The sequence below is a fragment of the Protopterus annectens genome, chromosome 1.part0, assembly GCF_019279795.1.
Source record: "Protopterus annectens isolate FY-2018-M chromosome 1.part0, PAN1.0, whole genome shotgun sequence".
In the NCBI taxonomy this organism is placed as follows: Eukaryota; Metazoa; Chordata; order Ceratodontiformes; family Protopteridae; genus Protopterus; species Protopterus annectens.
The window spans coordinates 589,981,580-590,009,086 of NC_056725.1; the positions used below are offsets into that span (position 1 = coordinate 589,981,580).

At 38.3% G+C, this 27,507-nt stretch overlaps 1 protein-coding gene across 1 annotated transcript in view; it reads right to left on the minus strand.

Annotated features, from left to right (window-relative positions):
* Nucleotides 1-27,507, minus strand: part of BPNT1 (3'(2'), 5'-bisphosphate nucleotidase 1) — a 561,382-nt gene that overhangs the window by 415,242 nt on the left and 118,633 nt on the right. The window contains exon 5 of the mRNA XM_044061632.1: nt 5,582-5,630. Coding sequence (XP_043917567.1) covers nt 5,582-5,630 — 49 coding nt within the window. The remainder of the gene's footprint in view (nt 1-5,581; nt 5,631-27,507) is intronic.

Here is a 27,507-nt window from a genome sequence, read left to right on the forward strand (position 1 = left end):
GATATAATGGGCATGTAACACCCCTTTTTAAAATTATAGCAGATTGCTGTGCTGAAAAATATCCGACAGAAATGGACTGGCCTCCTAATGATAGGCCGTGGTACACATTACGAGATGCTATTCAAAGAATTAAGAAAAAGATAATGAAAACTGCCTTACTTGTAGGGTCCGCTGATGCACTATTACAAAATGCTTTGACAGTCTCTGTTAGAAACAGGATTATTAAGTTAGCCCACCCGGTTTATAAAACAGTGATGTTAACATATTTAATTAGTGAGACGGGAAGTGCTATTTCTCAGGTTATTGAGGGACTGCGGCAGCTGGGAGAGCTAGGAGAATGGGGACCAAAACAGTTAAATAATGACAAACGAGAAAATAAAAGTGCTGGACACAAAGAAGCTCGAGTGTCCCAAAAAGATATGTTTGCTGCGTTATTGAAAGATGGGGTGTCAAAGGATAAGATTGATGGTATAGGTACTCCGGCGATGTGGGAGATGTACAAAAAACGAGGTTTGAATAAGAAAGGGAGGCAAACCCGGAATGTAAAAAATGGGAGAAATATGTAGCAGACAGTAAAACTGAAAACAGGGAAGAAGGTTCAGCAGTTCCCTCTGCTCCACCTGCAATGTATCCTGACTTGTCAGATTTACATTTCGACTAGGAAATTGGCAAAGCTCCAGCAAGTGGATGGGCTCGGCAGGATCTTAGACCATATGTAGACTTGACAATATTCTAAAAAAATAAAAATGAACAGGTCCAAGCTGTAATAGATACTGGAGCAGAGGCCTCATTAAATTTATGGTAATCCAAGTTTATTCAAAGGGCGACAAGTTACTATTACAGGACTTGGTGGAAAGCAAATTAAACCTGTTGAAACGATGTTAGAAATAAAAATAGGTCGATTGCCAAAGCAAAAGTACTCTGTCTTAATAGTACCTGTCCCTGAATACATAATAGGAATTGACATTTTAAAGGGTTTGACGTTGAATTTATCGGACGGACAGTATCAATTTGGCATTAAGCCATATTTTTCAGTCAAAACAGTTACAGTAGGAAAAATTAAAATGCCACCTGTAGAATTACATTTAGCAATGAAGGTAATTAGTTTAAAGCAATATAGAATTCCTGGGGGGCATAAGGAAATAGGTGAAACAATTCAGGATTTATTAAATGCAGGTGTCTTAAAAACTACTACGACAGCATGGAATAACTCAGTTTGGCCCGTCAAAAAAGTCAAACGGGTCTTGGTGAATGACAGTAGATTACCAGGAATTGAATAAATATACTCCACTACTGAAAGCGGCAGTTCCAGATACAATTACATTAATAAAAAAATATACAGAAACACCAGGGTACTTGATATGCAGTAATAGACTTAGCAAATGCTTTCTTTAAAATACCAATTGCAGAAAAGAATTATGATCAATTTGCTTTTACTTGGCAGGGACGACAATATACATTTACTCAGTTACCACAAGGATATTTGCATAGTCCTACCATCTGTCACAAAATAGTGGCAGAACATTTAGAGGAAATAAGGTTACCTCAAAATATGCAAATTTCACATTACATTGACGATATCCGCATTCAGAGAAATTCTGAACAAGAAGTGAGTGAGTATTTACAAATAGTAATTAATCACATGAGAACAAAGGGTTGGGCAATAAATCCCAATAAGATTCAGGGACCAGCTCAAACAGTAAAATTTTTGGGAATTCAGTGGCAGAGACATAGAGAAGTTTTACCAAAGGCAAAACAAAAGATTTTAGAATTTCCAACCCCTCGGAATAAAACAGAGGCACAGCGCTTTATAGGATTATTTGGATTTTGGAGACAGCATATTCCTCATTTAAGTCAAATACTTTCCCCATTGTACAAGGTGACTAAGAAGAAATATGAGTTTGTTTGGGAGAATGATCAGCAGAAAGCTTTTGAGCAGGCGAAGCAGACTATTCAAAAAGCATTAGATTTATGGCCCCTACAGGACGGGGAAGTAGAGCTACCCGTATCCGTACAGGATCATTATGCTAATTGGAGCCTTTTGCAGAAACAGGGATCAAAGTGGGTGCCACTAGGATTCTGGACTCACCAGATGCAGGGGAAATATATTCTCTTTTTGAAAAGCAAATGCAAGCATGTTACTGGGCACTTGTAGATACTGAACAAATGACAACAGGACATACTGTGCTTTTGCGAGCAGAGATACCTATAATGCAGTGGGTGAGGAGTTCACCCAAGACACATAGAATAGGTCATGCGCAGGAAGCAAGCATTATCAAATGAAAATGGTACATTCAGGACAGGGCCAAATCTGGAATTAATGGGGTAGCCATGTTACATGAAAAGGTGGCCCAAATACCAATAAATCAACAACTATCCGTTACTGACAAGGCTAAACCAGTCAGTGAGGCCACGCTAAAATGGGGGATCAATATGTGCAGGTACCACTAGAACAATGTAAATATGTTTGGTTTACTGACGGGTCAGCAAAATATGTAGGGAATAAAATAAGTTAAAAGGCTGTATCTTATAACCCAGTGACTAAAATACTTTTAACATCTTCAGGGAGTGGCAAAAGTAGTCAGTATGCAGAATTATATGCTGTATATCAAGCACTGAAATAGGAGATGCCAGGTACGTCATATTTATACTGACTCTTGGTCAGTGGCAAATGGGTTAGCAACCTGGTTGCCTACCTGGCAGAAAAATGATTGGAAAATTAATTCAAAAGAAATTTGGGGAAAACAATTTGGAAAATGATAAATCAAGGTACTGTAACAGTTTATCATGTTGATGCGCATTGTACTGCAGATTCTCTAAAACAATGGTTTAATTCTGTTACAGGTAAACAAACAAGAATTTCAAAAGCTAATATACCAGATGGCTGAGCAAATGGGGGTGGCAAATTGGGCACATCAGAAGTGCGGACATTTGGGAGGAAAAGCCACTTACAGGTGGGCACAAACAAGAGAAATTGCACTTTCATTAGATCTAATTATAACAGTTATATTACAATGCCCAATATGTCAGCATACACAACAAAGATCCATACCTCATACAGTTCAGGGACATAAAGGTGTATAGTGTTTTATTTCGAATCCTGCTCATTAGGCAATACACTCAGATGCTTCTTTTTCCAAAAGTGAAATTTTCTTAGTCTATATAATGTTTTTCACAAATCTGTTGTATTAATTAACACAATTTTTTTTTATTTGAAGTTTCTGGCAGTTTTTCTTGTGGAATTATTTTTCTTTCCTTTAATTTCTCTCAATCGTTTTGTATATCTTGTGTCTGGAAATTCTGGGCTTTTTGCATAACAGTAACAATACACAGCTTATTTCATATACTCAATAGTCAACTCTATCATCTTCATGGCTCTTCTTTGGCCTATCAGTTTTTGTGATTTTTATGGACTGCTACCTCCTTCTACAACAGGGGGACCATCCTCCCCCTGGGCTTGGCCTAGCTCCATTGTAGGAATGTTTCCATATTTTGAGGATTCTACACTCTCATTTTCTCCAGTCCTGGCACTAGTGTGGTTACCAGGACCGGGCACTTTTTATCCTGGGTCTTGTGCACCCAGCTATCTTTAATTTTTGACCTACTTCTGTCCATGATATATGCTATATATGATACAGTGTATATATCAGCGTCATCTTGGTGAGATTTTGTGAAAAATAGGGTCCACCTTGTGAAGGTACTCACCAAGACTTGAGGAGGAATTCAATTTCAGCAATACTACTTTCCTTTGCTTGCTGACTTATCTCTCCATTCGGACCCCTAGGGCTGTGTGACTATGATGGTGATATGGGAGGGAATCTGTCTGCAACCAAGAGCACCACTGGCATGAGCTGGTAGCATGCATCTTCCTGACTGATAGGCAGACTACCAATTGAAAAAGGTAGCATGGGGATGAGCAGGATGTCGTAAGCAGTGATGACATGATATTCAACCCATTAATAAAATCCCCTGAGCCACATATGTAGTGCTTTTTCCCCTGCTCGTCTCTGTCCTGAGGGGAAGTTGCACTCTTAGATGTTGCAGACCAAAAGGCCACTCTTCTCCTGGAAGAGGAAGGCTCAACTGCAGGGTGAAAGCAAGATTTGGCTACTCTCCTTGGGTTAACCATGAGGAACAAATGGGAGCACAGAAACTGAGCAAATATTGACAGTGAAATGGAGACATTGGGGAAGGACATTAAAATAAATACATAAATAAGCTTGTGTGTGTGTGTGTGTGTGTGTGTGTGTGTGTGTGTGTGTGTGTGTGTGTGTGTGTGTGTGTGTGTGTGTTTGTGTGTGTATATAAATTCATGCATGAATACATCTATGGCTTATGGCAACAGAACCACAGCTGGCTTATCTAGTACCCAGTACAGTTTCCCATTCAGGCACCCCTCCATTCCCTGCTCTGAATACTGCAAGCAAGCCTGGTCACATTCTACATTCTTTTAGTGTTTGAGAAACAAGCAAAAAGGTATTCACTTCAAACTGCAGCACATCACTTGCTACAAAAGTAACAAGTGCTTTGTTGCAGTTTAAATACTACACGTGGGTTTTCTAATGCAGGATTAAAATTTTACAGTATCAGTTTGTCATATCATGTACAGCATTAATAAGTCAAATGCACACTACAGACTTAATCAAGTTATATTAAAATGCTTGGTCAAGTCAGGTCAGACGGTGCAACTATTTTCTATACCAAGGACTAATTGTCTAATCCAGCCCCTCCATAACAAAAAGAGTTTCATAAAACGCAATTCAAAGAAATACACATTTCATCTTTCTTAATATGTTCACAGGCAATGTTTTTCAAAACTTTAGTGTTCTTTTGTATAAAGATGGATGAGAACAATATTCTGTTGAGAAACGAATTCTTGAGAAAAGTTTTCTTTTACAAGTCCCATTAAAAACTATACTGAAAATCAACAAATTAAACACGTAATGGGTGACAAAAGATAAAGCATGGAAAGAGCCAGTCCTCGCATGGAAAGAGCCGGTCCTCATCTACAAACATTTAGGCACCTGCATAATTAGGTCAAAAATGAGTAGATCAAAAATAAAGAAAAATAACTTCTATACTCATCTACAAATCAACCACAAAAATAACTCCAAAATATTTTGTTCATCTATTAATTCACTAATTAATCCAACATAAAAGACCCCACTCTTTGTCCTGATAAACCTTTTGACTAGGATATCAACTGGCTCAGTTAAGACCCTTATAGACTAAGCAGACCATAATGTTGTGTTTAATGTCAGACACAAAAAAAGCTTATTAAATAGGTAGCCACAAAGCAAGTGCATGCAAAACGTTGGTGGGAACGGACTGAAAGGGGCACCGTGGAGTACCTGTTAGTATAGCTGCATCCTCATGGCTTTATGCCGCTGGATGGAGCAGTTTTGTGGAAATATACAGCTGACAGACTTCCTGCTGGCCAGAATGCAGGACATGCTTCCTTTCAATGTTATGCTGCTTAGAAGAGTAGCATGTTGAAGTAACAAATAAAAAGGAATAAATATTGAACGGTGTACTAAAGAAGTCAAATGTACCATGCTTAAACACACACTAACAGACTAACCTTCTGTGTATTCCTTGGTTCCATCTAAAGGATCCACCCACACAACCAGCTGTGAAAGAGAGAAAAAAAGTCACCAACATATCACACATTTTAAACTCTTATCTAATGTGATTCAGAAGTACATTTGTTGTTATAATAACAAGTTTCTTGTTGATTTCTTTTCAACGTTCTTTCTCATTTAGCTTTTTAGTTGTTCCTCATTGTACTAAACCATGTACAAAAATGACAAATGACGGAGTCATTCATGCCTTTTTTTTGTGCTGTACAAGACTGTCACCATACACTTGTTGCAGTTAACCATGACACTTGTACAGAATCACGGCAAGTAAAATGCAGAGCGGTGTACAGCTATGAATGCAAGAGACTAATATGAAATGCAAACGGTTGTGAGAACCTTACCAAATAAAAACAGGTCTGTAACTTTTGAAGGTTATTTTCACATTTAGGGGAAAATAATTTTGGCCATTCTGAATCTACAGGCCTCAACATTAAAAGGCAAGAGTAGAAATATTTTCAAAGTTAAATGCAGATACTAGAGTAGTTCACAATATAGAGGAAGACTCTGAAAAGGATGAATGAAGCACTGGAGGAATAGAACAGGTTTCTCCTTTACTACAGCTATGACTGCTGTACATGTTCATCTGGAATCTACGTTCTGTTAAGAGATAGATTGTTTTCTTCTTGGAAGTGTATTAGAGAAAATGCAAACCTATGCTGCAATGTTTTGAAAGTTTGTACAAATCAATGCTGAACATTACTTTATCTATTTTACTTAAGAGTTAATATGAAGTTTTATATGGCTTAGGATGCAAGAAATGCCTTTTACAAAGTTGACAAACGATACAAGAAGTCAACAATGTTTAATATATTTTGAATGGAGCACCTATTTGTAGCTTGTTTAACCAAAGTTATCATAACATGTTCTCTCCATGTTACATCAATAACAGTAATTCTACCCATTATGACAATGGTGACATCTAATACTTTAATTGATTCTTTATACAAGTATTCCCAAGCATGCGTCTTCCCAAAACTCCATATTACATTTTTCCCCGCCATACTTCAGTTTGAATTCTTTCTGGCTTTGACAAAAATCTAATATCTTCTAGTATAATAAGATCACTATCAAGCTTTTTACACCACTCCAAACCTATCCTTCTTTCCAACTTCTTAAAACTATTAACATTTAATGACAAAACGTTACATGTAACTACTTTAATGTGTATTCGTCCTTTCCCTTTCTATTTTTAAATCTTCTATATTCTTCCTTTTCCTTTCTCTCACTCTTTTACCAATTGAATTTCTCTTTTATTTTGCTATATTTCATTTAACATCACTATTCTCAATTAAACCAGACTCCTCTTCTATATTTTCTATGCTTGTCTTCCTTCACTTTATCTTTTTGTAACATCTGTTATCCATCAGTAATGCTACTATATTCCCCTATTTCTTCCACTTCTAATTTATTTTCTAGAACTATCCTTTTGACCTTGTTCTTCTACTTCCTCTGTTATGTCCAACACTACATTTTCTTTTTCTTCACCCCCCCCCAAATTTCCCACTCTTTTACATTTATAACATTTTGGTTTACAACTTTTTGTATCATGTCATATGCCCCCACATAAAAAAAACATAAGTCTTTTTTCACAATTGTTAGTTAAATTATCTGTTTTTCCACACAGAAAGCATGTTTTCGGCTGTCCCCAATATCTAACCAGGGTTCTATCACTTCAACATTAATAACACTTGGAATACGTACAATACTGTCATTTTCCAGTTTCCATAAACCTCTAGTGTCCTCCTCCTTTGAGATATTCAGTACATCATTAAATAAATAAAACAAATGTTTTTTAAAGTCTCTTTTTCTACTTCAGTTCTGAATTGAATATTAATTTGTGAACTGAATATTAATTTGTTTCTTAGTTTCCTAAAAAGAGGGCTTAAGTACATTTACGTTCCATGGTGCACAGTTTTTCTTTTTTTCATATTCTTCTATAAACCTTTCCATTATCTGCCCAGTCTCGAAAATAATGTCACAAAAAGTATCTTTATTACTATGGATGAATGCTCTTACCTCAATTAGCTTTGATTCAAGGTCTTAATAACTTCGTCCAATACCTTATATCTATCCATTTCTGTATCTTCCTTCTGTTCAATCTGTACTTTAAACAATCTCTTTTTCTTCAGATTTGCTTACCATGTATCCCTTCTTTGACTGCTTTTTCATAGGATTTTTTCTCAACCTTCATACCTTCACTCTGCTGCATTTCTTTGTTCTGCATCATGTCCATCATCTCTCCCCACGACATGTCCTTACCATCTTCTGGCTCACTTTCAATTGACCATACCCAATAATATATCATCACGCAACCCAACTGACTTGAGGGTTGCAACAACACAACCTTGTTTTGCAACTTGGGATTTGAACAGTTTCTGCTGGAACAAATCTTCTGCGTCTACCTCCACTGTATCTGCCACATTAAGCCTGCTTTGAAAAGGCTTGATTGCCTTTCCCTCATCTTTGACATGCCAGGTTCTCCTGTCACACTCTCCTTTACCTTAGACTCCTTCTGTGATAAAAATAATGTATCCTCTGTTTGAATAGCAGCACCAAAATCTCCACCTACCTTTCTATTCTCACCTCTGACCTCCATTTTTACTTAGATTAACTCCCTGTTTCTCTGAGCTGTGTTCGCGTCTAGACCAGAAGCAAAACACGACACACACAAATGTAAAGAGGCTACTGGCCTAGTGAGACTAACCTGGTCTAAGGATAAATAAACTAAACTAAAATAAATAAAAATAAATATATTTTCTTTCTTAGTAACTATCATCAGTCCAACATTACATAAATTGCTGAATTCCTGCCTTCCCATAAAAACTCCATCCTCCTCCGCCTAAACATTATTCGGCATATTTTGTAGCCACAATTTCCATTAATTTATATGCAAATTTACTGCTTCCCCTTTTCTAAAAGGTGCTTCATGCAGTTCTTTTATTACTTTTATAATATCAAATACTTCAAATACAATTGGTTTCGACTCTGATTTCCATTTTCTTGTAATTGATTTTTTGGCAACCAACATAATTAAACTTGACAGGCCTTGCTGTGTCTAGGCAATTCAGATCCTGTATCCCAGCTCAAAAGAATAATTTCCTTAGATACAGCCATTTGTTTATCCAGTGTTTCTGATAGAGAACTCTGTTGGGAATTTTTAAAATCTGCCAACTCATTACACTCTCAAAATATGTTTTCCAGGTTACATCTTTCTTCCCCATCACACCTCCAACATTTATTTACCCAAGGAAATTTTTTTTGAAGTCTGCTTGGGGTGTAAAAATGCCTGTGCAAACATTTCCAAAGCAAAGATCCTAAACCTTTCAGAACGTGTTGCATACTTGGGAGCCAAACATATGCCTTCCCATTGTTCTCTTGTAAATTGTTTTTCCAGTCCCTCTTCCCAATCTTTTCTAACCTCCTCTGAGTCTTATAGTTATCATGCAATATTTTACATTCTCTACTAATTATCCCTTTCTAATAGCAGTTTCTGTTTAACATTCAACAACAAATTCTACCAGAGCAGGCCTTTAACCTAAGGTTCCCCATCCCTTTATCTTTGCCTATACTCTGATATCAATCCTTGGTACGGATGGCAGTCTCTTGTCTGCAGTCCAAATGTCCTCTTGGTCTCATTCCACACTATCCTGATCTGCCTTCAGTGGTACTAGTATATCCAGGTGCTCCAAAACAAAAGATATATTTCCCATAATGTGTACCAAACAAACTGCCATCCAGGTAATTACTACATCACCCAGCAGGCTTTCTACATTTGTCTGTGGGGACAGGAGAAGCTTCTGAGGTCCAGCCACTCCTCTCCTGCTATAAATGGAGCAGCACACCAAATTCTAGGTCACCGAAAAAAGATGGAGAAGTAGCACTCTCTCCTTCATCCCCATCATCAGTAAATGGCTCTAAACCTGGCCCTGCACACTGCTTTCGGAAATACACTTTCTTGATGGCTTTGGCTCTGGAAACTTTATTGGTAGCCTACCAGCTTCTGAATAGGGAGACTGTAGTGTAAGCCTAAAAGGGGGGGGGGGGGCAGCTGAGAAAGGAGGCAGTAGAGAAACCTGGTGATTCATAACAATGTGACACCATGTCTGTAAGAAAATGGAGAAGGGACCTAGTGAAATCATTCAAAACAATTCTCTCTGATATAAATTAAATACTGTAACACCAGTGAAATGGGAGGATGCAATAGATGTCTGGGGGACAATGCCTTCACATTTGATATCTGAGATACATAAAACCATTAGATCTGACTTTACCTTTACAGATGGCTCTTATTGGAATTATTCTACTAAAATAAACAGAGAAGAATTTTCCACTAATCCAACAAAGGCTGTAAACTGGACAACAGGCGCACTCAGTATCCTTAAGAGTAAAATTCCAAGTTTGAAATAAAATCACTTTATTAGGGAACAAAATAGCTGAATAAAATCACTGGTAAGTGCTTTCATTTAATAAAATATTAAACTTCATCAGACACCATATTTTTACATCACTTCCTTAAATACCCAAAGGTTCCTTGTCATTGGATAAGAACAATTTGAAAACATTTTTTTTGAAAAATCAAAAACCACAACCACTATTGCCTGCCTAAAACAAATACCATATACAAATTGTTGAAGTCCAAAAAATCTAAAATACAAATACAACAAAATAATACGACTGTCTACATGTAAACATAGAAAAGACATTAAATTTGTCATTATATTGCCCGTTATGGCTCACTTTATTATTATACATGTCTTATGTGTTAGTATAGTGCACTGGAGCTTCTTCCTTTCCAGTGCTTTTAATTTTAACACTGGTGCGATGGAAATAAGCTCATTAATCCCTGGCCAAATAACAGCTTGCAATTAGATTTGCCACCTTAATTCTCTTAGTTCTAGAAGCAGCCCCACTTTTTTGTCATCTATAATGACTTGATCTAATGTTAAAAAACTAAACTGATGTTCTAAATTATCACTAACATGTTTAGCTAAAGCGTTAGTTAAACTGCGCTTTCTTATGGCATATTCATGTTCGTAGATTCTTTGGCAAATTTTTCTCTCAGTTTTGCCAATGTAAAATGCTGGGCATGAGTCACAATTGGCTAAATATATCACTGCATTCGAATTGCAATTGTACTTTCCTTTTATTTGGTGTCTAAAATTTCTCACCATAAAATGATCTGCCACTTTTATTTTGTGGCACCATGCACATGCCCCACATTTACACATACCATGTTTACCAATGTCATCAGTGGACTTCCTCTCATTAAACAAATCCTTAAAGTTCATACCTTTTCTATATATGATGGCTGGTCTTTCACCTACATGCTCCCTGATGCTAGAATCATCTGTTAAAATGGGCCAATATTTTTCAAAAATAGATGTCAAAATTCTAAAGTCATCACTGAAGGTGATGATTAATGCTTTTGAAAAGTCAGAGACCTGTTCCTTGTTATGGTGGCATGTTTCCATATCAATGCTAAATTCTACTGTGGGAGTTTCAAAATTATCTCCCATTAATCCAGTAGGGTTACTATCCCCACACAAAATGGGTTTAAAATAACCAGTCATTCTTTTTCTTGTAACTTCTTGGATTAAATCATCAATTAATTCCATGAGGTATGCTCTTTTGAGGAACATTGAGCGTAAGGTGTTACACTCTTGAAAAAAAGTCATCTTGTCTGATGACCATTCGAGCTGCCCTTACCAACTGTCCCTTAACAGCAGATCTTTTTTGGTGTTGTGGACGTGAACTGCTGTAATGCAGGAAAGAGATGGAATACGTTTCTTTCCTATAAATTGTAGTGGCATATCTCTTGTTAGTGTCATCTTTAAATAAATGGACATCCAAATAGTCCATAAAATGTAGGTTAACATTCCAGGTGAATTTAAGAAACGTGGTTGTATTATTTATGTATTCCATGAATTCTTCCAACACTAGCAATGACCCTTTCCATATGGAGACATATGTCATCCTGGAATCTATGATATGTTCTAATATGACTATTATAGCTGGACTCAAAAACAAACCATTTTATATATATATATATATATATATATATATATATATATATATGTATGTATATATATATATATATATATATATATATATATATATATATATATATATATATATATATATATATATATAAAATACATATTTTTAAAGACTTCTGGACATTTTTGGCTTTCATAAATGAAACACAATATGATTAGAATGATATACTGGTGACCATAGATGTTCGTGACCTTCATAAGGTTATTCCGCAAGAAATGGGATTAGAATGGGTGAATGAAACGTTAATAGAACATAGGATATCCCACAACACTACCACCCTTATTATGGAACTTTTAGAGTTGGTACTCAGTAACAACCATATTACCTTTAACAACAGATATTATTTGCAGAAAAAAGGAATAGCTATGGGCTCACCTTGTGGTCGGGCCTACGCTAATACTGTCATGGCATACTGGGAAAAAAATGTTAATTTTTGAGTCCAAACAGTCATATTAGAACATATCATAGATTCCAGGATGACATATGCCTCCATATGGAAAGGGTCATTGATAGTGTTGGAAGAATTCAAGGAATACATAAATAATACAACCACGTTTCTTAAATTCACCTGGAATGTTAACCTAAATTTTATGGACTATTTGGATGTCCATTTATTTAAAGATGATGCTAACAAGAGACATGCCACTACAATTTATAGGAAAGAAATGTATTCCAACTGTTTCCTGCATTACAGCAGTTCACATCCACAACACTAAAAAAGATCTGTTGTCAAAGGACAGTTGGTAAGGGCAGCTCGAATCGTCATCAGACAAGAGGACTTTATTCAAGAGTGTAACACCTTACACTCAATGTTCCTCAAAAGAGCATACCCAATGGAATTAATTGATGATTTAATCCAAGAAGTTACAAGAAAAAGAATGAATGGTTATTTTAAGCCCATTTTATGTGGGGATAATTTTGAAACTCCTACAGTAGAATTTAGCATTGATATGGGAACATACCACCACAACAAGGAGCAGGTCTCTGACTTTTCAAAAGCATTAATCATCACCTTCAGTGATGATTTTAGAATTTTGAGATCTATTTTTGAAAAATAGTGGCCCATTTTAACAGATGATTCTAACATAAGGGAACATGTAGGTTGAAAGCCCAGCCATCATATACAGAAAAGGTATGAACTTTAAGGATGTGCTTAAGAAGATTAAGTCCCCTGATGATATTGGTAAACATGATCTGTTTAAATGTGGGGCATGTGCATGGTGCCACAAAATAAAAGTGGCAGATAATTTTATAGTGAGAAATTTTAGACACCAAATAAAAGGAAAATACAACTGTAATTTGAAAGCAGCGATATATTTAGTCAATTGTGACTCATGCCCAGCATTTTAGATTGGCAAAACTGAGAGAAACATTTGCCAAAGAATCTATGAACATGATTATGCCATAAGAAAGCACAATTTAACTAACGCTTTAGCTAAACATGTTAGTGATAATTTAGAACATCAGTTTAGTTTTTAGCAATAGATCAAGTCATTACAGACAACAAAAAAACTTGGGGGCTGCTTCCAGAAATAAGAGAATTAAGGTGGCAAATCCGGTTGCAAGCGGATAGTTGGCCGAGGATTAATGAGCATAGTTCCATCGCAACAGTGTTAAAATTAAAAGCACTGGAAAGCAAGACGCTCCAGTGCACTATACTAATACATAAGACATGTATAATAATAAAGTGAGCCATAACAGGCAATATAAAGACAAATTTAATGTCTTTTGTATTTTTACATGTAGATAGTCAATTTTGTTGTATTTGTATTTTAGATTTGTTGCACTTCAATGATTTGTATATGGTATTTGTTTTAGGCAGGCAATAGTGGTTGTGGTTTTTGATTTTTCAAAAAAAAAATTTAAATTGATCTTATCCAATGACGAGGAACCTTTGGGTGTTTAAGGAAGTGATGTAAAAATATGGTGTCTGATAAAGTTTAATATTTTATTAAATGAAAGCGCTTGCCAGTGATTTTATTCAGCTACTACTTTGTTTACTAATAAAGTGATTTTATTTCCAACTTAAGAGTTTTACTTTTAAGGATACTAATAGAATGTGCCTGGGGTCCAGTTTACAGCTTTTGTTGGATTATCTAGTTTTTTTTTTTGTGTGTGTCTTTCTGTGGTGAATTTTCCACTAATAACAAAACACTTAAAATCAGCAGGAAGAACAACAGCCTTTCCCCAGTGGAGAATCTATACATAGAATTTCCTACATAGGTGTTTTTTGACCCCACACAGAATTGCAAAAATATATAAAAATAATGACACAAAATGCTGGAGATGTAAAACAGTAGACACTGATGGGTTCCATATGAGTGTCACTTGTGAAAAGGTATCCTCATTTTGGAATGAGGTTAGAAATTTCTGTAAAGCCTTATGGAATGATAACTGTAATATTTCTGACTCTCTCTTACCTTGTTTAATGTACCAGTTCCAGAAGGTGTACCTAAAACTCAAATGCATATGCTGTTGTCAATTCTAGCAGTAGCAAGGAAAGCTGCAACAAAGAACTGGAAATCTGAATCTCCTCTCTTATTTAATAATGAATTAATTAATTCATTCATTCAGCCAAATCTATATGTGATAAAAGAAATCTCTACCATAAAGTTGAAAACAGAAAATTTAACACATAATGTAATTGCTTGGGAAAAATTGCAAACTTTACTAGAGAAATATTGATTGAATGATTTCTTTGTTGTGTGTGTGTGTGTGTATATATATATATATATATATATATATATATATATATATATATATATATATATATATATATACACTCACACACACATATATACATACATACATTTTATGGGCCGTGTGTATAGTTTATCATAGTCAAATGTAAATAATTGTTCATTGTTCTTGTTAAAAAATAAAAAACATTTTTGCAAATAAAAACGTGATGTTTTAAAGTAGAATTTATAAGCGTTTGTTTAACATTTGGTTTTAGTTCAGATGAAGTTTCGACAGTATAAGAAACGAAAGCACTTAACTCATTGTGACATTAAAGGACTTGAATTTGCCTCCAGTCTGCTTCAATTGAATTAACATCTTTGGAATTTTGCGTTTATGGTTTTTCATTGCTACTACACAGGAATTTTAAGTTACTGGTCTGTCGAGTATTCCTGGTTCCAGTTTGTATTTAGTTTTTGTGAATAGACAACGCACAGTTGAAGTCATAGGTCTGCATATATCTGTGGTTTATGGAAGGGGTTATTTGATATACACATAACTGCTTTATTTTCATATCTTGCCTTTTACAGAGTAAAAGAAAGTATAGTTGTGTACACTAACCATAAATGTAGATGTTTGAGTGTATTCACTGTTGCAGTCATCACATTTGGTCACAGTCGGCCTGATCATCAGTCTTGGGTCCTGCGTCGGTTGCTGTCTCATCTTCCATGACATCAGGTAGTCAAGGGTATAAAGCATGCAGCAGACACCATTACATCAGTTTTTCTTGCCCCAGATGTCAGGTGCCCCCCTAATGGGAAGCAATTAAATATATATATATATATATATATATATATATATATATATCTACACACACACACACACACACACACACACACACACACACACAAGGCACACAAGGTTACACCTCCCAACAAAAAAGCAAATACACCAAAAAGCTTTTAAGCATACTAAAGCAGAGTAGAGGTATAGCCAAAAGATGTCAGGGGGCTGGAGGGAGGGTAACCAGGACTGCAACAGTGAATACACTCGAACATCTACATTTATGGTAAGTGTACACAACTATACTGTGTTTCACTGTTGCAATCATCACATTTGGGTAGATTCCCAAAGCTAAGGATGGGAGGAAGAATTTAGATAGCATTAGGACCAGCTATAAGGCCCTGCAAGACTGCACTGGCAAAACCAGCTCTGGATTTAGAGAAAACTGGCAAATGGTAATGCTTGGTGAAAGTATGTACAGAACTCCAGGTAGCAGCTTCTAGGATGTCCCTGGTAGGGAAACCTCTGAGAAAGGCTGTAGAGGTAGATGCAGCCCTGGTTGAATGGGATCTAATCCCATATGGGATAGGTTTTCCATGGTGCTTATAGCAGAAATGAATGCAATGGCCTATCCATTTAGAAATGGTTTGCTTTGAAATAGCCTTCCCCTCTGCCCCTGCAGAAAATGCCACCAGCAGTTGCTCAGATTTCCTTTGAGGTTTAGTCCTGTTCAAGTAAAATCCAAGTTGTCTGTGCACATCTAAGGAGTGCAGTATCCATTCCCCTTTGTTCTGTGGATTAGAAAAGAAGGTTGGCAAATGAATGGACTGATTAAGAGCCACACTGGATACCACCTTGGGTATGAAGGAGGGATTGGTCCTGAGGGACACCCTGTCCGCATGAAAGATGCTGAAAGGCTCCACTGCCATAAGGGCCTGTAATTCAGATACCCTTCTTCCTGTAGTGATTGCTAAAAGGAAGGCTGTTTTCCAAGAAAGGAATTTTAACTCTGCACTTGCAGCTGTCTCAAAAGGAGGAAGAGTGAGTTTTTCCAATACAAAGTTAAGGTCCCAGGCTGGATTTGGGGCTCTCCTGGGTGGTCTTATGTTTTTGGCCCCTCTGAGGAACTGCTTGAGCAGTGGAGGAGAGAAGAGGGGTGGTTCTGTGTTGTAATGAGCTGAAATGGCTGAGGCGTGAATTTTGATGGAGGAAAAAGAAAGGCCCTTGTGAAGCATCTCAGTTAAGTACTGAAGAATCTGAGGTAAACTGGGCGCTGCTGTGGCCATCCATTGAGTTTGGTTCCAGGCACAGAATCTTTTCCATTTTTTCAGCATAAGATTTTCTAGTACTAGGCCTCCTTGCCTCCAAAATTACATCCAACACTTGTTTACTGAGGGATGGTAACGGAGAGATTAGGTAATTAGCTAGGCTGCCAGGTTCAGGGTTTGAAGCTGAGGGTGCAGAATCTGGCTCTCCTGCTGTGACAGCAGGGTAGCGGTCTGATGCAGGTACCATGGAGCAAGCAGTGGGTACCAGTATTGACATGGCCAGTCTGGTGCAATCAGTATCATCCTTGGTTTGTCCTGTTTGATCTTTAGTAGTACTTTGGAGAGGAGAGGCAGAGGAGGAAAGGCAAAAAATTATAGATTTTTCCAACTGAAGGGCAGAGCATCCACTTTCCAAGCTTGTTTGTGGGGAGTCCTTGTGCAGAATTTGTCCAATTGGTAGTTTGGGAGGGAGGCAAACAGGTCTATATCTGGGCTCCCCCATTTGTTTATCAACACGTTGAAAGTCTTTGGTTCCAGTTTCCGCTCGTGTGGGTCCATGAGATTTCTGCTTAGTTCATCTGCCAGTGTATTTAGTTTTCCTGGCAGGAATTGAGCCTGTACATGCACTTGGTAGCACAAGGCTGTGTTCCACAGAGCCATGGCTAGTCTGCAGAGAGGGTAAGAATGGGTACCCCCCCTGCTTGTTTATGTACCACATAACAGTGTTGTTGTCCGTCTTTACCATTAATTGTCCTGGAAGAATGTGGTCCTTGAAAGCTGTTAGAGCATTCTGTACAGCTAACATTTCTTTTTGATTGATATGCAGGTGCATTTGACTTGGGCTCCATTTGCCCTGAATGCACTTCCCTGCCAGGTGACCCCCCCCATGCATAGTCTGATGCATCTGTTGATAGGGTTTGGGCGGCAGTGGGTAGAGTGAATGGCAGTCCCTTGTTTTGGTGGCAGGCCTCTGTCCACCAAAGGAACTCTAACCGTAGGCAAGGTATGGTAGGAATCATTGCTTCTAGATCCTGAGAATGTTGACACCATAGGCTTTTTAGATACCACTGTAGTTTCCTCATATGCAGTCTTGCATATGGAATTAGTAGAATGCAGGAGGCCATAAACCCCAAGGCTTGCAGTATTTGCCATGCAGATAGCAGGGTTTTTGTGGCCATTAGTTTGAAGTAAGTCGTCAAATGAATTTGTTTCCCTGGCATGAGGAAAGCCATCTGGGAAGTTGTGTTCAATCTTGCTCCCAGGAATATAATTTTTGACAGTGTACCAGATGTGATTTCTTTTCGTTTATGGTGTACCCCAGACAAGTTAGCACCTTTTGTACAAATGCCAGATGATTCAAAAGTATGTCCTGGCTTTCTGCCTGAATTAAGACAATCGTCCAGGTATGAGTATATTTGAATATTTCTTTGCCTGCAAAATGCAATGACTGGAGCTAAGCACTTTGTGAATACCCTGGGTGCAGTAGATAAGCCAAAGGGCAGTGCAGAGAACTGATAGTGCATGTAGCCTGCTTTGAAGCGTAGGTATCTTCTGCAAGATTCCCTGATTGGGATGTGCAGGTAGGCTTCCTTTAAATCCAGTGTTGCCAACCAGGCATCTTTGCCTAGCATATGAAGCAACTGGTGAAGAGTTAGCATCTTGAATTTTGGAATCACTAAAAAGGTGTTTAAAATAGAAAGGTCCAGTATAGGATGCCATGAGTTGTCTTTTCTGGGTACCAGGCAAGTCTTGAGTAGAAACCTTGTCCCTTTTCCTCTTCTGGTACAGTTTGAATAGCTTTTATGCTTAAGAGAGAGAGTACTTGCTTTTGAGCCTCTCTGCCCACTGATTTGGGGGAAGATCTGGCCAACCATTTGGGGTTGGTAACGTGTGGAAGTGAAATCTGTATCCTTGGGAAACTATATTTAGAACAAATTTGTCCTGGGTAATGAGTTCCCAGTTTTTTGCCTGCAGAGCAATCTTTCCCCCTAAAGGAGAAGTCAGTTGAGAAGTGCTTGGAAGTTTTAAAGTTAAGTCATTGAGACAGTTTACCATAGGGGGAGTCTTACTACTCCCAGAGTTGGAAGTGGGAGCTCTCCACTGCTTAGTCCTGTGAGTACCCTGGGACTGACGCCTGGGTGTTCTGCTGGTTCTGGGTTTTGACTGAAGGCCTGGAAGAGGCAGGAAAGGACCAATTCTTTGAGGGCCAATGCCTACCAAATCTTGGAGGCTGTACGTGTAGGAAATCTTTTAACAGTTTATATATATTTAGCTTTTTCCTCCATCTTTTTAAGAACTTCTTCTGCTCTGTTGCCAAACAGGCAGTCCTGACTTAAGGGAGCATCCAGCAATTTAGCTTTAACATGATCTGGCAAAGATTGCTCCTTAAGCCAAGCATGCCTTCTAAGTACAGACCCAGTGGCAGCAGCCCTGCAAGATGCCTCTAGTGAACCAAAACCACAATGCAAAGTATGTTTTCCAACCTATTCAGCAGAATGCATTAAATCCTGTAAATCCTTATTTTCAGCACAGTCAGGAATCAACATCATTTTCTGTTTAAGCAATCCAATAATATGCTGCTGATACTTTAACATATGAAACTGGCAGTTTAAGGCCCTAATGGCTAAGGTTGCAGAAGTGTATACCTTCTTACCCCATCTATCCAGTACCCTGGAGTCTCTATCAGAGGGGGTAGGATTTTTGGCAGTAGTAGCCTTAATGCCCTTGAGTCCCTGTGAAATGGTCTCAGGATCCGCAGTAGGATTTTTAAAAAGGAACTTGAGAGAGTCAGGAACCCTGTAATATCAGTCAGGTTTTCTGGGAGCAGGAGGTAAAGAGTCAGGCTCCAAGCTACATTCTGAAAAGACATCATCAACAATGTCTAGTACAGGAGGGATAGCTAAAGGCCTGTGTTGGGGCTGGAGTAAGAAATCCCTGAGCCTCTTTTTAGAATCAGAGTAATCCTGGCTTTCCCAGCGAAAATGCTCCTTAAGAGTATGCAAGGTTTTACCAAAAGAGAAATCTTCTGGGGGAGAAGCAGAGGGAATACAGTCCTCTGCATCAGAATCCTCATACGTAGATAAGGGTAAATCCTGGTCATTTGAGGAAACAGAAATTTCAGAATCCTGGTCAGAAGTACCATAAGCAAATTCAGCCCTAGGTCTCTTAGGGGTGGAAGGTTGGCTTCGCCTGATTAAAGTAATAAGGTCTTCAGCCATTCTTATTTGTTTTTTAGGCATAGAGGCCTGACCATGCGGTCTGGGCGTTGGTTTTCTAGGCATGGTTCGAGTTTTAGGCCTTGAAGAAGATGGCTTCGGTTTAATATGCAAGTCAGTAGGCCTGAGTACACCCTCAGAAGCTGGTGCCTGCACAGCGGCTCCGGACCCATCCAAGGTAGAGACATCCGCAGGTTCCACAGCTGAAGCATCTCGCGGCATACCGGACTCCGAATGGGTCTCAGTAGAGGCCTGCGAATCTGAAGTAGCGGGTATCGGGGGCTGCGAAAGCACCTCACTGAGTACTGGCGAACTAGAGAAACGACGTTGGCAGCTTTGGATCTAGGCGGCCTGTCTCTGTCTATCTTTGCGTATTTTCGGAATGTCGGTAGTCGGATGGCTTACCGAAGACATATCTGGATAATTGAACAGAGTACCAAAATATTTATAAGCGTAAATATACCGACGACGAATAGTTCATTGCTTGAATAAAGCACAAAAACGACAGTGGGGTATGTCATGGTCAGGGCCTAGGCAAAGAATACAGTACGAATGGAAATCTTTATGAGGTATTTGCTTTCCACAAGAAATACAATTATTGACTTTTATGGACATCGCTTTAGAGCAAGAAAAAGTTTTCCCAACAGGGTACATAGCTTTAGTTGAAGACTTCGGTTCTGAAACTCGAAAACGAAAATTTCAGGAGACGGCAGACAGGCACTTGTGAACTGCTTCTGCTTCGGGCACCGCACGGCAAAAAAGACTGATGTAATGGCATCGGCTGCATGCTTTATACCTCTGACTACCTGACGTCATGGAAGATGAGACAGCAACCGACGCAGGACCCAAGACTTTGGTAATCAGGCCGACTGAGGGCTACTGCAAGCAGATAACCCAAATGTGATGACTGCAACAGTGAAACACGAAGAACATCAAATGGTATTATATTTTTTTATACCAGCTTACACCAGCAGAATAGGGGCAAAATTACAAAATGTACTTAGGGTTATTGCTAGTAAATTAAAGAGCTCCAGAATTTTTAACATATTAGAGTGTCATGTCCAAACAATGTCTGCCTCCAGGAAGTGCGTTTCAACTTGAATTACAGGATACTGCCCAGGACAAGATAACAAGTTTGGTGTGCCTCTATCAAGACAGGAATAGGAGTGGATGATTAAAATGGGGGGTAGAGAGGACTTCAAGTGCACATCATTTAGACACCCTCCCCTTTTCAAAGGAATATTTATTAGGCATACTTCTGATATGGGAAGGTGCTCTTCACAAGGTGATTTCATGCTATTTATATTCCCAGGTCCCTGATGAAAGGTTTACTAAAATATGGAAATGTGGAATATGGAAAAGTGCGCTTGATTTGAAACCCTAATTACAAATCAGTTATCACCCACCAGATCTCAAGCTCTCAGGTCCATGGAGAATGACTCCATTAGCCAGGGAGATCAGTGAGACGATATTAAATTGGGGCTGTCTCTTCCGAGATCTCCCAGTAATCGTGGACACGTTCTACTGCAGATAATTTGTAGATTTATAGTCTAGGAGAAAGAAGGGTTCCAGTTTCCCATTAACATTAGTGTTCTTCCTTCTGTCAAATCATGGGGCACTAAAGTACTACTGTTTTTATTACTGGGAAGGTTCATAGTCTGAGTGGTTAACCGTTAACAGTATCTTACTAGCTACAAGGGAAAGTTGCCAAATGCATTATCTTTGGAGGCTGTGTTGGATACTACTGAGCAGCAGTTAGGTTTGCTTCATTCTCTATTATATACAGACAACTGCAGAACATGGCAGCTTCTCTACCAGAAGCCTTTTGGAGGAAACAAATATTTACAGTGGGAGAAGTGATACTTGCAGAAAAGTATTTATTTTGTGTGCTTCCTCACCCAGGATATTTGCCTGGCAAATGCTCTATTTTTCATTTCTTACCCACAAATGTTTACCAAATTTGATCCAATTCCGATAGTCATCAGCTGAGGGGATACAGGGATGGGAACATAAATTTGCCACTTGTCCCAGGCTTTTCCCACTGTGGAGTGAAGTCCAGTAAGCTTGTCCATTGGAACTGGGGGCACTGTAGTTTTAATCATGCTTATAAAGCTACTTTGAGTTCTGCTGTAGTAGTCCATTCCAGTTTCCAATATTCACACATTTTCTTGGTCACACTGAACTTTTCATCAGGGCCTGGAAGAGAATGGCCCTCAAGACTGGCTGAGTGGCATGCATTAATGAAAAACTTTCAATATATGGAGATTACAATTACCACCCCAAAACAAGAACTTTCCAGGCCAGCAGTAGTGAGAAATTAGACTCCGCTCCTATATAGAAACGTGTACCACTTGTACAGTAAGACATTCAAGTTTTTTTTTTTTTTAATAAGGAATGGGGCTGGAGACTGTAAGACATAGGAGTGAATTATTTGTCCCATTTGTGACTACATTTTTATGCCTTACTAAGGTTCTCTTTTCTCTCCTAGGTTCTTAGATATCCCTCTCTTTTCCTTTACCTCTCTTGCTGCGCTTTTACTAATCAAATAAAACACATATATTTAAAGCAGCATGGTACTAGTTCAGCATTCTCTGCACTTTAAGACCATTTGTAGCCAGCTGTGTGGCACAGAGAGAAAGCCCTGGCTATGCTGTAAGGCAACCAGTCTTCTATCAGTATCTCAGGTACCTGTAGGAGCAAGCCAGAGAAAATGGGAGTGAAGGGCTGTTGCCAGCTTACCTACCCCGGAGGGGAGGAAAGGTGGGCACACAACTGACAACTAGCAGGTGCAACAAATAATCACTTAATGGAGTTCTAAGTCAACCAAGCCCATAAGTCCATTAGAGTATTCACAGTATGCAGCCAAGGAGAACTGCTATGTCGAAATATGCTTCCCCTCAGGAGGCAGCTCTTTTGGGGTGCTCTCAAGAGAAGAGGGAAAGTTGCCCCCAAAAAGTAACAAGCTGGCCTGCACCCACCATCTGACTCTTGCCAGGCAACAGAGGGGATGATAAGAATTTCCAGGAAGAATGAATAGGCTACAGTTTTCTTACATAACTTGGGAAAATCTGGCTAATTCGGTACAGGTAGAAGCACCATCACGCAAAGTTCTTGGGGGAAGCCAAAAACAAAACAAATAATATGAAACAGTTCTCACTATATTTTATAATGGAAAAATAGCTGGGTAATATGAGGATCAGTATAATCCATGTTAAAACAATTTTATAAAAAGGTTCTAGAAAACAAACACAATTTGAAAGTCAAGTGTGAATGCATCTGGGGAAATACAAGGATTATCTTTTCACAGAAGGGGTAGCAGATGATGAGAGCACTCCTTTAGAAGACATGGCAGGGTCAAAACAATGACAACATTCATAACTGCAGGATACAAACAAAAAAGGAATGTTTCATATAAACTGGGGAGAACCCTGGCTAAGTAGAACATACACTGCATATACAAGAAAATGTTCAGACTAGGTAGGCTAAGATTCCTGCATCTTACTCAAAAATCTATGTTTAAGCTACACTCATCTGTCACACAGGTTTTATATATATTATATAGTGTGTATATATATATATATATATATATATATATATATATATATATATATATATATACGGATATATATATATATATATATATATACATATATATATATATATACATATATATATATACATATATATATATACATATATATATATATATATATATATATACATATATACATATATACATATATATATATATATATACATATATATACATATATATATATATATATATATATATAAAACACGATACTTGTGTTGTTTTGAAAGCATTTTAATAGGTGCATCAAGTTTAGTATGTTGGTACAGGGAAAAAGGTTTTCATTTCATATGCTGTTGCAGAGTTCTTATGCTGAAATGTAAAGATCTGGAAGTAAAGGGCTTGGCAAGCTTCCACACATTCCAAGCAATTTTGCTTAGTCATTGTTAAGAGTGTACTGCAATGGTTACATGAGCAACCAAGCATCAATTTTTATACAGGCTCCATTATCTCAGCTATTACTATTGTCAGACACAGTTATTTTATCCCTTAAATTTGATATGCCCATTATTGAAAGAATGCAGCTTAAGCATAAAAGTAACTGTAGAGAAACTCAAAACGTTCTGAAATACAATCCAAAAAGCAGTTCTGACGATAAATGTAATTAGAAAGTTGTTTGAAGATGTGGTCCTCACTGCATCTCACTTAAAGTGCTTTTAAACATGCACGCCCCTTTATGTCACTAACAGGAGACGGGAGGTACATGCAGCCCATGAGCTCAAGTGTGCGAAACCGCTGCCTTGCATCACTGAGATACCTCTAATAGCTCATTTCCTCTGTTTTTGAGCAAACCCCACTAATCTTAGTCACTAAGTACTTAACTCCCCATATTGACCCATTCAGCCACCTTAGCTGCCAAACCACTGATCCCTTATGTTAAGACTCTTTGAAAGTCAGTCTTCAACAGAAAATTATCCTGTGGAGCTCATATTCAAGATGGATAAGAGAATGGAGATAGTTAGAGGTACTGGTTGTCAGGCAGCCATTGCACATTTCATGTTATGTAACCCCTCCCCCTTTAATGTGAACTGCTTTGTTTTAGGGCAATGTATATATATATATATAAAATATATATGTATTCAGTGATATAAGTGAGCACTTAAACACACTGTTGTAGGCCAGTTTCCACAGATGCCTGTATAGGGTCCTACACAATACAAAGTGGGGCTTTGGGAATACGTTCCTGACACAGCGGTTTATCTATTTTGTTAACCAAGCCCAATGGACAAAGTGCTCCTTTCCAGAGGGTGACCAATGATCACTGTCTTGTTAACTGACTTGCTCAATCACAAAGTAGGCAAATGGAGGTGGATGGAATCAAACCTTGTATCTTCTGATTACAGGAAGCAGTTTAAGAGCTTGGAGCCTAAAAGAAGTCTCAAGTACCTGAAACCACATCATCCCCCAAGAAAATGAAGCTAGTCTATTATCTGCTTCATCTTTCTCTACCCTAGCATGCCATTTGTTTCTCCTAGGACACCAGCCAAGCTTAGCACATCACTAGTGCACATAAAAATCTGAGTTCTGCACCAATAAATGGATGCATGACAGTTTTTTTTTAGTACAGGTCCACTGATACCCTTCTGATTAAGTTTGTTTAGTAACTCCTGTGGGATCCTTTGGCAGTCTTTTTTGACAGGATGAAGGGAAATTATAATATACAAGACTGTGACTTCTCTCTTTTTAAATCCTTTCAAAGTGGCATCTGCTTCCTGACCCAAACCCAATGGACCTTGGAACAGTGTGGCAGTAAAATAATGAACATATGTCTTCTGTAAAGGACAGACAAGGGTCAGTGGGTGGCTATCGTGGTTTGAGCGGTCTTGTTTACTGCATGCAGCATCAGTAAAATAATAAGCTATTCTAATGAGGTGAGCGCTTATGTACCCAAAGTGAATATCCAAAGTTTGAAGTCAAAAGGCACTAAAGACATTCCCCAGTTCTTATCTGTCAATATAGTGCAGATGATTAAGGCTATGAACAGCTAATGAGCTTCATCCTGTTGTCCTAGGTTTTATACTCTGTCTTCATCTGCCAATTTTGGGACTGAGCAAAAGTCACTTTAGCAAACAGTTTTCCTACACCTCCACTAAAAATGCACCTTGAGCCAGATCTACAGACTAGTTAAAAATAAATAAATAAATAAAATTATACAAAATTACTCACTGATTAGGACATCGAACTGCACATCCCACTTAGGCTGTTACCAGTTACTCCAAAGTTAAACGTGAAAAAAGTGAATGCCTGCTCCCAGTGTGGTTTAAAGCTCTGAACTTCTTGTCTGAGGGATTGACCACTAAAAGCGAGGATTAGGATCCTCATGCAGAGTAAATGAACATAATGTTAACTCTGTTTCTGAATACTCTCTTAAGCAGTCTATCTTATTAATCTACTGAGGGCAGAAGTTAACTGTATACTGTGGCAAGCCACATTTTGGAACATACTAAAAGATGTTAACAAGGATAGGGACCATCAAAAAGATTTGTTCCAGGTCTCTGAAACCTTCACACAGCCTGCAGTGACAGAAAATGGGCTGCTACTGACTGAAGCTACTGTTCTTAATCCAAGATGATAAACATCCATCCATTCAGCTATTTGTCTACGTATATATCTATCTGTCTGCTTATAGATCTATTTATAGATCTATCTATGTAGTCTATCCAGAGAGCTTCTTTGTTAACCATGGTAAAACCCTAATCTCTATAGAACATGTTCAGGTTCAGTATGAGGTTACAAGCAAAACAAAATCAACAAAAACAGTACTTTTCTCAGAGATACAAAACAAATGACTATCAAGTGAGTTATATACATGAATAAATGCCATGTCTGGCTTGGCCAGGTATAAAAGTTTATGGAGCAGGGGGAAAAGAAGAGGGTCTTGGCTACCTTTCTTGGCTGGGCAATGAGTAGAGATTACCAGGAAGAGCACTTTAGAAGTGGATGAGAGAACAGAAGAGAAGCAGCCTACTTCCATGAATATCAGGTGAGTGCATGTGAGGGTTCAATGCCTCAGCAGCTAACAGCTATACACATTAAAGGCATAACACCAGATAACTGATGAAGTAGCTGGTTCTAACATGAACGTGAACCTCCTACCATCCATCATACTGGATGCAACATTAAGTGGAAAGTAGCCAGTGAATATCTGGGCAGGACAACAGAGACTGTAAAAATGATGCATTCTGCCTCTGAAATTCTAACACTTACACAGTCCTTAATCAATCATAACTAAGTATGGCAGGTAATGCATTTGCTCCAGTAAGGTATATGCTATATTCAACTGCCTGTTTGGAGTTAAGAACTATAAGATACATCCTGGCTGTCCTTACTAATACTGGCTTTCAGCAAACCTTCAGAGAAGTTAACAGAAGTAGCACCAGCAGCAGCAAGATTCATAGAGAGGATTTATGACATGTTCAGTCCTCTTTTGTGGGCCTTTAAGGTTGCTAGTTTGGATGGTCTGCTCAAGGTACGCCAATGATCAATAGTCATCTGGGCACAAACAACCATGCCTGCCAACTTCCAAGATGGCTACACACTGAGTAACCGCTTAACTCTAGCTCTCCCAATACGAAAACAGAAACTTAGCAGAGAAAGCCAGTTGATTTATACGTCTGGGTAAATTTCAGTAACTGTCTAGTAAGTGCACTGTCTGGGTGCCAGTAAAAAAGAAATACAGAGGACCTGGACGAAAATCAGCTTCAAAAGGTGTGGAAAAAATACCAACTAGGAAAAGTACTGCAGCTGTTCAGCAAAGAGCAGTGCAAGCCCCAAACACGACTTCTGGTAACCTAGAGGAAAGTACAAGGCAACTGCTCACAGACCTGATTAAAATAAACATAATGCTGATGGAGTATATCAACTCAAACCACAAAAGACTGGAAAAAATGGAAGAAGCTTTAAACAGATATTCAGATGAAGTGATAAAACTGTAAAAATCAGAAATGGAAATGAAGAAAAGGTTGACTGCATAGGAGACTGCATAAGAAGAGATGTTTCAAACAATAACAGAATTAGAGGGCAGAGCACAAAGTGAAAACCTAAGATTGTCTGCTGTACCAGAGAAGCTGGAAAGGAAGACTATTAATTTTATGAAAGCACAAATAAGCAACTGGACTGTTCCTTCAAAGCAGTTGTTAACTAAAAGGGCACATCGTGTGTATCCTCCAAACCTGGCTATGAGAAAGCATCCTAGACCTTTAATAGTAAAGATGCAATCCTACCAGCAGAATGCATTGATTTTGACAAAACTGTGGCAGAAAGACGTAGTACTA